General features: G+C 39.9%; 1 protein-coding gene across 1 annotated transcript in view; it reads right to left on the reverse strand.

Annotated features, from left to right (window-relative positions):
• LOC132824491 (ankyrin repeat and BTB/POZ domain-containing protein 2-like) overlaps positions 1-12350 on the reverse strand; it is a 202724-nt gene that overhangs the window by 33975 nt on the left and 156399 nt on the right. The window contains exons 5-6 of the mRNA XM_060839076.1: positions 2653-2805; positions 1145-1310 (exon numbers count right to left, since the gene is read on the reverse strand). Of these exons, the coding sequence (XP_060695059.1) occupies positions 1145-1310; positions 2653-2805 (319 nt within the window). The remainder of the gene's footprint in view (positions 1-1144; positions 1311-2652; positions 2806-12350) is intronic.

The following is a 12350-nucleotide window of genomic DNA, read 5'->3' on the forward strand; positions in this document are numbered from 1 at the left end:
ATTTTTCTTCTTGGACTTGGATGTTGAATGTGTTTGTGTATGGTGTGTGTTAGATCATGGTTGATCTAACTCCACTTTTCTACCTACACTCGCTAACTACTGACTCCCTTGCTAGTTAAGGATCCATGTTGGCCTGAAAAACATTGTGGTTCTCCACTGTCTGAGGAACAGAGTTCAAATACTCATGACTGTTGAAGAGAAAAAAAATTCTCATCTTGGTTTGAAATGGGAGACACCTCCTTTTCAAATTTTATCCCCTATTTCTAGTCTCTTTGACAAGGGGAAACACCTTCTCAGCACCCACCCTTCCAAGATCTGGAGGATCTTTAATCTTTCAACAAGATCTTCTAAACTTCAACTGATACAGATTCAACCTGTCTAATCTCTCCTCATTATACAATCTCCTCATCCTAGGTATCAGTTGCAAACTATCGAACAAAGAATATAATCATATTAAAGAGAACAAATCTGTACACAGCAGTCCAGGTGTGGTCACGCCATTACATATACAAGTGTGGCCAACCCTCTTTCTACCACAAGATCTGTGTATTCCAGACTTCAGCTCCATCACCTTCTCGGGGGCAATTCAGGATGTGCAATAAACACTGGTCCAGTCAGCGGCACCCACATCCCATGCAGGAATAAAGATTTCCACAATTAAAGATAGACTTTGAATGAACACCTGCAAATGATCTAAGTTATTTGGACCTCGGTTGCTGGCACTCACAACTGGAAGTTAAAACTCTAGATGTCTCTCAGTGGACATAAATGTTGCCATGACACTATTTTGAACAAGAGCAAAAGAGTTATCCCTCAGTCAGCATCACAAAACAGAGTCTCTCGTCTTTGCCACAATGTGGTTCTCTGGAGCTGGCTGTGCACAAACTGGCTGCCGTGTTTCCCACATTACAACAGTGACACCACTTCAAATGGACTTCATTGACTGTAAACCTCTGAGACATGTTGAAATCGTGAATGGTGGCATATTTATTTAAACACATTTAAGTATTTCTGAAAGTGCACTTTGACAGACATGTTGTACAGCTTATATTAGAATTATGAATCATCTTTTTACTTTTGATCAGACTTTTTACTGAGACTCACTAAACTTCCCACATAAATTGAAAGAAAAAGCAGCTTTCACCTGGTTGTCCATGGTGTTAACACCATCGGGTCCTAAGAGTTCGATGGCCTGATTCACCAGGTCTGTTCTGCCGCAGCTTAACATACGGAATCCAAGGTCTTGCTGAAACTTAGCAGTAGCAGCTTTTGCATCCAGTCTACGAAATGAACTGAAGCAGTCTTCAGTTCTAAGAAAAAGTAATATTTATGTTTGATTAGACTGCAGGTATAACCAAACTCAATCAAGTGAAATAAAGTTAAGTGCTCTTTATAATGTCCATTTTTCCTCTTCTTCCTGTTGATCTCGTTACAGTGTAATTTAACGGGGAGAGTTCCTGTTTAATGGTGAGTTATGTTGTCACTTTGCAAACTGATCACTTTCAAGGCATGTGTTTCTGGCCAGTGAGTGTCTAAAGGCAACTTTACCTGGTGAAGCTTAATCCTGCCTGTACCTGGCAGGCATAGAAACACCCATCCCACTGCAGACTTCTCTCTCCTTATCTGAGGGGTGCTAACATTTAGTACCTTCATTATATTATGGTGAGAGCAAGTTAGCTAACTCAGTACAGAATCAGGAATCTTCCTGGTCTGTAAAGCCAAATTATTCACTCACATAGCGCGAGCTAAAATGAATTTCTATACATTTTCTTTTTCTCTCTCTTTTACAAAACTCTTGACAATAACAAATCATCTGGGTCCTTTCAATCTGTGCTGCAGGTGCTGCACAGCCAGCGATTGCAAGGATGAAGGGGAATTTGGGTGATCAGGTCACATCTCATATCCTTCCATCTGTTAATGATCCAGCTTATAACACACTGTAATTAGCAACATACACCGTCAGACAAGTATGCAGAGAAGCTATGATTCAAGGTCAGGTTTCTAAATCTGGTGTGGAATTCAGATTGTGTCATTGAGCATGAAAATCAAAGTCAAATTTACTAAATACTTAGATTCTGAAACCCCAGGGCACTCAACCTGTGCAGGAGATTAGTTTCTATATACAATATAAACTTCTACGGACTTAAACACAGTCTCATATTGTAAAAATTGATAAGAAATTACAGCCAGAGGAAATTGTCCCTTGGTGTATTAACACTTGCCACGTCTTTATGAAATTTAATAATAAAAACATTAAAATAAAATATAGATTTATTATTTCAGAGAAGATTGTAAGTTTTTCTATTTAAGTCAATATTCGGATGATAACTGACTACTATCTAGAAGTTATGCTGTGCAATGTTAATGCATACCCATTTGAAATGTTCATTTGGAACTTAGATCATTTGAACAGTGAAATCACGCTGCAATTTTTTTAAATATAAGAAATTAGGAATCTGAAAAGATCATTCGGGTCAGTCTCCAAATCTGATCATTCATAACTATGGGCCAAAGAGGGAAGGTAAATCAGGCAACCACCTTATCACCTATCAAGCTACACCCTACATACAAATGCAGATTCCTATTCCCCTCCACCACAGCTCTTATAGAGGAATGGTACATAAATAGCTTTTACATAAGAACTGCACGTACTTCAATTGCCGTGGTTCACAATCCAGCCCTGGTAGCAGTAAACGAGCAGTTTGTCTCACATCGTCACTGTCGACAGTTAAACTGCGTCGATGCTCAGCATGTGCGATGGCTACTCTCATCCACTCCATTAGTGGAGGGAGCAACATGAACGGCCTGATGGAAAGTAAAACAGAAACGCTGAATACTACAAGGCATTGAAATGGACTAAAGCAGCAACAGCCATTGCCTTCAAACAGTCTGACATATTGGTCAGACCATAAAGGGCCGAGACGGTTTCTAGTTTTGATCACCACGATACAAGGAGATTTCCATGCATTGGGTGTAGTTCAAAAATGGATTGTTTATCGGATTTCTCACATCAGATACTTGACTAATGAATGATGATTAGAGAAATTTGGGTTTTGTATTCAAACAGAGACGTAAGCTACCATGACAGCAACTACAGTCTATATGTACCGAAACAAAACATCCCATTCTCTTCACCGGAAAGTTATACAGGAAAGTTTAACACTCCGCTACATCTTACAACCAAAGGAAAGAAATCAAAAATACACACGAATAGCTAAGTCATACCCTGTACACAAAAGCAAAATACTCCATATAGTGAAAATCAGAAAATGCGAGAAATACTCAGCTGCACCTGTGGTGAGAGAAAGAGAGAGTTAACCTCTTAGTTTTCATCAGAATAGACTCTGGTTGACCCGAAATATATTCTGCAGAATTTTGTATACAGGTTGTTTCAGTTAACCGATAATTTAATGTGCTAATTCCCAGCAAGTTCAAGCCCTACATATGCTATCACCCCCCCCTTTTCATGACTTTTATTGTGATTGGACTGAAATATTTGCCACCTTTCATTTTCAGTTCTGTAGTAGACTGTCTGCTCAAAATGTTAAGTCGGCTCTTTATTGGTCTCTGGCATTCTCTTTTGCTCTAAAAATATCCACCGACTATGTAACAGACAAGTTAAGCGTATTCTTTAGGCGATGGTGTATCAGCCAGACTCATATTTTGGGAACTCAGCAGGCGCGTTCTATCCAAAGAAATCTGAGCGAACCAGGAAAACAGCTTTCCATTTTTTGTGAGAAGGGAGGTACATAGCACAATAACATTTTGGAATATGATGCCCTGGATTACAACAAAACATCAAAATATCTGACTGGATAATGAAATATCTTCTAAAAGCATACAAATGATCAACATTCATTTTACAATCATGTGATGTGGATAATATATTGACCAGAGGAGACACAAGGAGTAATACTGAAACCAACAACAAACCATAACACTTCGTAAAATCATAGAAGTAGGCCATTCGGCCCATTGAATCCACACTGACCAATGAACAGCAGCCCACCCAGGGTCACGTCACACCTCGTCCCTGTAACATATCCAATGATTAACCCACCTAGCCTATACACCCCTGGACACAATAGGCAATTTAACATGGCCAATCCACCTAACCTGTACATCTTTGTACTGGGGGAGGAAACACACGCAGAAGGGAGAACATGCAAACTCCACACATATAGTCGAATGAGGGTGGAATCAAACCTATGTCCCTGGTCCTGTGATGCAGCAGTGCTAACAACTAAGCCACTGTCCCAGTCCACTTGTTGCTCATGTTGTATTCAACCAGCCTCGCTGTAAACATTTTGTATTACTGGCCATGTGAGCAATAGACTGGTTCCTCAGATGAAGAGACAGGCTGATACTCATTGGAGTTTAGAAGAATGAAAGATGATCTCACGGAAATATATAAAAATTCTTCAGGGCTTTGACAGAATTGATGTTGGATTTATGTTTCTCTGTTTGGAGAGTCTAGTTCTCAGGGTCACAGTCTGGGTATAAATGATCAGCAAGCAGGGAGCTGGGACTGAGATGAAAAGAAATGTCTTTACTCAAAAGGCTATAAATCTTCCAGAGAGTTATGGATACTCAGTTTTTACTCAAAAAAAGTCCTTTATTTGTACATCTTACATGGCCACAGGACATCCCCATTGATAGGCAGTTAAATCTTTTTGGAATTTATTGACTGTTGTAAATGTAGGCTACATCACAGTCAATGAGTGTGGTGCTGGAAAAGTACAGCCAGTCAGGCAGCAACCAAGGAACAGAAAAGTTGACATTTCAAGCATAAGCTCTTCATTCCTGATGAAGAGCTTAGGCCCAAAATGTCAACTGTCCTACTCCTCGGATGATGTCTGACCGGCTGTGCTTTTCCAGCACCACACTCTTCAATTCTGATCTCCAGCATCTGCAGTCCTCACTTTCTCTTTGGATACATCACAACAAATTTGTGCAGTGGAAGCTCCTACGAATGGCAATAAGATAATGACCAGAGGCTTGTTTTTGTGACATTGTTGAGGGATAAATTTTAGCCACATCACTGGGAATAACTTGAATTGGAGCTAATCAAAGAAAGTAGACAAAGCTTTTGTTTAACATTTCATCTGAAAGATTTCACCTCAAGCAGAGTAGCTACTCTTCAGTGCCACATTGTGTTATCAACTTTGGCTTTTAGACTCAGGTTCTGACCTGAGATTTTGAATTCTTGCGAAGAGAATCCAGCCACCAGTTCACGGCCTCACACGTTGTGAAGTGGTCACATCCAATGGAATTTTTAAAAGGTTGGACCAAGCAGTGGCAGTTGCTACCCAATTAAAGACAGTGGGCAGGTTTTGGAGACTGGAGGACCATTGGGAGGAGCTCCAGTACACTCACATCAGCCTCCCACAACCTGAGGTGGGAATTCCAGATCCATCAGGGAGGAAGACATAGTGCCTTGATATTGAGGCATCCTCTGACAAAGACATCAGTTTTACTTTCAGTTTGAAATGGCCACAGCTGCTTGACTGTGATTGTGGAGGGATCACCTTTCCCAGGAACTGCCATCAGTCAGAGCTGGTATAAGCAGCTCTTGCAGGATTGGGGTCTGGCACCAGTTTCTCTTGTGACCAAAACCTTATTGAATAACAATAAGATGACTTGCTGGTCTGAATGGCAAACCCCTAATTTATGTTCTCATCTTATGATAAGATTTGGGCAGTAGTGAGAGCTGTTTACTACAGCACACTTTCACCACCACCACAGCCACAGCCATCATCAACAGTTAAAGGTGCCACAGCCACATTCTACCAAACTGCACTAAACAAAATTAGTTAATTTGTAAAAAGCCAAAAGGACTGTGAACGCTGAAACTCAGAAACAAGAACAGCAATTACTAGAAAATCTCAGCAGGTCTGGCAGCATCTGAGGAGGAAAGATCACCAGATGAAATTAGGTTAGTGTCCATGTGTTGGATCCAAAGACCCTTCTTCAAAACTCATGGTAACTGGGGAAAAAATTGCGCTTTATGCAGAAGAAAGGCAATGGTGGTGAAGTCACCAAACGAAATGAGGTTAGTGACCATTGTAGACATGGTAGCCTGATGTTTTATAGTAGGGTCATGGTCTGGGGGAGATAGCCTGGCGCTCAGCCTCTGTAATGTAGAAGTCAGTCTGCCAGACTACAAAAGCAACACCCTTATCAGCAACTGCAGTTATACAGTCAGGGTTGGATTTGAGAGCATGGTGTGCAGTCAATTCATGGGGAGATAGGTTGGAATAGATAAGGTGGGAAGCAGAGAAATTTGTAATAGTTAGATTCTTTGATGGGTACAGAGAGTTCCAGAATGATTGTTTCTACAAAAAAGTTACGCACAGATCAAAATCTGTGATTAAAAGATTTTAAGAAGGAAATATATTTTTAATAGTACGAATATGATTGGAATGTTGTAAAGTACTTCACAAATAAAAAGGATGATGGAAATCAGAAAGAAAACCACAACATTCTGGACGTACACAGAATTCACATCACCTTTTACACAGAAGAGTTGGGTAACCATTTGGGGTGCAGACTATTCATTGGAACAAGGGCTCTGGCACTTATTCTTTCACCATGTTGATCACTTGCTGTACATTGCCAACATTTTCTGATCTGAAGAATCTGTCTTCATCAGTAAAAATGTAATACCACCTGCAGCATTCTTACAACATCTTTGATTTATTTGAACTATTCTGTTTTTCCAAATGTTTAACAATATGTTTGTACCCTCAGAAGAATTGCCAGTGTTCTCATGACTTCCATAGAGGCTTTTCCATGGATATTAGAGCTGGAGAGTGATTCTATTAACAATATTACCAGGAAGCTGCAGTAGACAAATGTCTCCCTTGGCAGCATCCACTGTTTGTGTTCCTTGGTTAAAGTGACAGACTGAATTGTTTTCTATGTTTAGAATGCAATCCATTGTGCAATCTTTAAATGGGTTTCCCCAAGAAAAGGATAAAGTTTGGCAGCTGACACGTGCATTTCCATTTAGCAAAGAAAGAAAAAGGATATCAGCAAATTAATAATACAAAAAGGGCATTTCTAAATATATCCCGATCATTCCAGGAAATGGTCTCATGGCTCACTAAAATAAAAGGCAATATTTCATTGACTTGATAGAACCAACAGTAATCTAGAAATAAACAAGTAATGAGAGTTGATACTGTTACGAACTTTAAAACTATTTAGACATAATATTTAAAGTTATGAGCAAGTGTTTTTTGTATTGGAAATTAGAAAATAATAAATTTTACATATTGCTGGGGGAGTTAAATCATGAAGTTGAATAGCAAACAGGCTGTGAAAGCACTCACATGAAAAATATTTGCTGTTGAGAAAGAAAGAATTTTCATTTATATGTAATAATAGCACACAGAAAAGGGTTATGAATCTAAGTGGTCAATGCCAGGGGCTGTACAACGTTCCTCCTGTCCTCCTCTATCTCACCATCAATATATTTTCCAGTCCTTTCTCCTTCACATATTTAACAAGTCCCCTACCTTAAGTGTATCAGCTCCCCTTAAACGCATTAAGTTTTACAGCACCTTTCACATCCTTGGGATGTCCTGAAACTTTACCAAGTCAAACAAGTAATTTTGATGTATTGATGTGTGTCAATATATTAACCAACGTGCAGATGGCAAAGTCTCACAAATAGCAAATGGAATAAATGATCAGGTTTATTTATTTTTGGGGGGGAATGGTGATGATGAGGGTAGGAGTGTATTCCTTGAGGGAGGAATGTTAGCCAGAATACCTGCCATTTAAAATAAGCAGGTTATCAATGTTAAGATTAGTGTGGAGGTGCCAGTGTTGGACTCCGGTGGACAAAGTTAGAAGTCACATGACACCAGCTTATTGTCCACCAGGTTTATTTGCTATCACAAATTTTCAGAGCAGCTCTCTGAAATAAACCTGTTGGATTATAACCTGGTGTTGTGTGATTTCTAACTTTGTTAGGATTGAACAGAGATAAATATATCTCAAATAAATCAACTCATTTCCTTTGTGTGACAGAATGATTTCAAACTTTTAAAGAATAAATAGTGGATGGAATCTGTTGGAAGACATGTTAAACTGCAAGAACAAGTCTGAATAGTTTGTACATAATTGAAATCCCAAAATTAGTTATGACTATGCATTCTTTCCATATCACAATTTTACATTTTTTTTCTACATATAGGCATTTCCCTCAATTGGAGCAAGGTTAGGGCCTTCCAGATTCTATCCATTTCATCTAACATGTCTACAGTGGCACATTTCTGAATGGAGACCTTCCCAGAATTGTATGAACAAAGGAAGTATAGGTCACAGAATGTTAAGAATTTAATAGTGAAGCAAAATACTGCACATGCTGGAAATCTAGAAATACTTAGGAGAGATACAGATCGAGGTAATATTGAATTAAATATGACTATTCAGACTGAAATAAGGTAGGAATGTAATGCATGCTTTTTACTCACAAAAACAAACAACATCTCTCAATTAACAACATCTTCAATAATCAATACAATATGTCTTTGCATACTGGGCAAATCATCTTACATACTCACTAGCCTCTGCGTAAAATTGTTAAATCTGATGTGAACTGTGCTATGAATTTGCTAATGATGGTGAAAGAAATGATGATACTACTCAGATACCAATAAAGTAAAGCAGGAAGAAGGGGAGATGACTGTAAGAGGAGCAGAAGGAAAACATTGTATGGGAAAACTGTTGATGCATATCTCAGCATAACTAAAGAATTTACAGCATTACCAAGAGCAAAAGAGCATTACTTTGCACTTAGAACTAGGGAAACAAGGAACTCAGAAAAATACAGTCTAGTGAGACAGCTACGTAAGTGCAGGCACTCAACACCCTGGAGATCCAAAGGAGTGTGGAATAAATGAAGGGTCTACCAGTAAGCAAGAGTCTATGGGAGAGGCGTATTCCATAGTCTGAGCTGTGATTGCCCAAGGACTAGTCACTGTAGAGTTCTCTGAAAGCAAAATCAAAATTACCTTTGTACCTGGAGAGGTGGTAGAGTGATGGCAATGCCACTACAATAGTAACAGAGAGTCGCAGGTTAAAGTTCATGGACATGGGTTCAAATCCCTCCAGGGCAGATGTGAAATTTGAAATCAAGAACAATTTATAACTAAAAGCTGTCCAAATAATAGCCATATAACTATTGTCAATTATTGCAAAAACTAATATCAGTTAGTGTAGGAAATCTGCCATCTTTACCTGGTCTGGCCAACATGAGACTCCAGAACCACGGCAAGGACCTCAAGGATGGTTGACTCTTAACTGTCTTCCGAAACCTAGCAAGTTATCCAGTTCAAGGGCAATGAGGGATGGGCCTCGAATGCTGGCCCAGTCAGTGATGCCTACATCCCATAAACCAAAAAAAAATCCTTTCCTCTTTCAACTTGACTCCATAGCCTTAGCATTTGAAGACATTATCAGAGATTTAATGTATTTGTTTCATTAAGGCCATTGGAATGGAATCTCTCCTCAGTCCTCCTCAGGTGCTACAACCTTTCCTAGTAACTGAGATGACATTTAGTAAGCATGCAGGATTTTTAAAATAATTATTTAATATTGTAGTCAGATTCCTGTTTTCACCCCTATTAAACATTATACTCAATTTTCCATTGCGTTGCGCAGTTGTCTTTTCCATCTCTTAACTTGCTGTTCTCTAATATACTCACATGGATCAGAGGAAAGAAATGAACAAAGTTTTCTTTTTTTCTCCACTCACCACAGGAATTAAATTCTCCTTCATTCGAAAACTCTCATCCACCCTTTCCTACAGAAAAAGGTATTTCCATTGAGAATCTAATGTAGAAGGTAAAAATGGAAATGGCTACTTGCGCTGATTCAGCAAGATTTCCAACAAGTTCCTGAAGTCACAATGGAAGATCAGGAGAACCCTGGTCACATCCCTGAGGATTATTTTGCTGTTCCTTGATAGTCGCTGGGTGAAAATCCTGGAACTCCCTCTCTAACAGCATTGTAGAAATACCTTCAAAATGAACGGCATTGCTTCGAGAAGGAAGCTCACCATCATCTTCCCCAGGATAGTGAGAGATAGGCAGTAAACCTAGCTAGTGAAGCCCAATTCCTCTGAATGAATTTTTAAAAAATTAGTCTCCCAGTGTAAATGCTTTCATTTTAGATCAGATTTGCAAGTGGAGAGAGGAAGAGCAGCTTTTACAAAACATTAATGCTCCTCAAAGCACAGCCTATATTATGCATTAGCAGCATGACATACTGGTCACAATATAGAAGATGAGGCCAGCTAATGAGCATCATTACTAAATGTTATCCCTACACAATTTGAGCCTTGCTTTGCCAGTGGGGTTGTTGGTGATGCAAAATAACTTGACACATTTCAAAAATGGAATGGGAAGTACTAGAATTAACCTTTAACTATGAGTGACTACAACTCGGCAACACTGTTTGAAACAAAGCATCTTCCATTTAAGATAGAGATGAGTAATTTCTCTCTCAGAAGGTCATTGACCTGAGTAATTCTTCTTGCTAGATGAGTAGTGAAGATTGGATCAATGAATATTTTGAAAGTTGAGTTACAGTGATTCTTGATGAATAATGCAGTGAAAGGATTGTTTGTTTGGGAGTGGGGGCTTGCAGGAAAGTGGAATTAAGGTCATGATCTGATTAAAAATGATGATATTGAATGGGGGAACAGGCTCAGATGGATGAACAGATGCGTATGTATGTAGGCTGGATGAAGAGGCAAAAAGTGTTCTGAGAGTAAATAACTGAGCAGTACAACCTTGGCTCACATCCTTGTTTGGTGGTTGGTCAGGGGGATGTGCAGCAGAATGAGGACTGTGTGAGGACAGCCCTGTTCCGGATATCAGCACACCCTCCCAAGGGAATAGCCCCATGTCACGTTAGGCTGAAAGGGCCAGTCAGGCTCAACATTGTTTACACAGCCTGCAAGACAAGGAAACAAATGGAAGACAATCCGTCACGTTTTAAAGAAAGTGTTAGAATGCAGTTAGTCAGCAGTATCATGGGAAAACCTCTGATCTCTAAAACGTACAGCTTTTCCATCCCGATTTCTCACACAATATGTAAATGAAAATGGATACCATGTACAATAATTTCACAGGAGCACATATATCCAAAACTCCTGACACATTACACACCTTCTAAAAGTGGCTTTTACATGTTGAATCACTGAAGCACAATGTGGTCATTTTCCCACATCTATCTTTGGCCTCACACCTGCACTGGTCATTCTCTGGACCTTGAAAATGCAGCAGTGCAGTGTCAATGGGGCTGAGTGGGAAAGGTGGTAGAAATGCTGCACGTCCTGACTGGGGTACCAGTCACTTACCTGATAATGCAACACTAATCCAAGAATAAGTCGTTGTCCTGACAGCCAGGGAAAATTGTTATCTCGCCAACCACAGGTAGTGGGGGTTGGTTAGCTCAGTTTGCTGGGTGGCTGGTTTGTGATGCAGGGTTACGCCAAAAGCATGAGATCACCACAAAGGTCCCAACTTCTCAGTGTCACCCCTTACGAACCTCCTGAGGTGACCCTCAGGTTAAACTCACCACCAGTCGTCTCTTTCTAATGAGAGAGTAACCCTATGGTCCTTTGGGACAATGGTGACTTCAACTGTCCTTGCTACCGATTCAATACTCACCCTGACTGAGCTGAGACAAATGTGATACCAAGATCTGCAGCTATTGGCTCATCTCCTAATACCGTTTTGTTCACTTTTAGAATTACTAGCTACTGGCAGCCAGTCACAGTGAGAAGGACGGCTTGCCACAGATAGAGTAGAGAGGGGGAGAAGGAAAGAAAGGAGCAGAGAAAGAAAGAGGGGCTCGAATAGACAAGAGTGAAATCAGTGCAAGGTAAACAAGATGGAAAAGGCTAATGAGAAACAGTATTATAATGGGAAAAAAATCCAAAATCTACATTGTCAGACTGTTGGTCAGTCTGTTGTCAATAAGTAGCTTTCTTCTTGCTGTCATCTCTTTGGTTTTCATCATCCATTTTGCTTCAAAGTCAATTACACCTTGATGAAGCAGGGACTGGTGCTGTGGTGGTGCAGTGCATTAGCTTCCAGCTGTTGATGTCAGCTTAATCTTCTTCAAGTAGGCTTTCAAGGATATTTAGAAAACATTTCTGGTCGTCGTGTTATGACCTCTGGCCAACTGTGAGCTAAGAGTAGTGAGCGCCTTTTGGAAGGTGAATATTTGGCATTGGATCCAGTGCTATGTCCGGTGCAGTTTCTACATGAGAATGGTTATTTCAACAACCAGGTCTCCCTCTTTCTGAAGGATTCTTGTGTTTGTGCAGC

This window comes from Hemiscyllium ocellatum, chromosome 18, assembly GCF_020745735.1.
Source record: "Hemiscyllium ocellatum isolate sHemOce1 chromosome 18, sHemOce1.pat.X.cur, whole genome shotgun sequence".
Classification (NCBI taxonomy): domain Eukaryota; kingdom Metazoa; phylum Chordata; class Chondrichthyes; order Orectolobiformes; family Hemiscylliidae; genus Hemiscyllium; species Hemiscyllium ocellatum.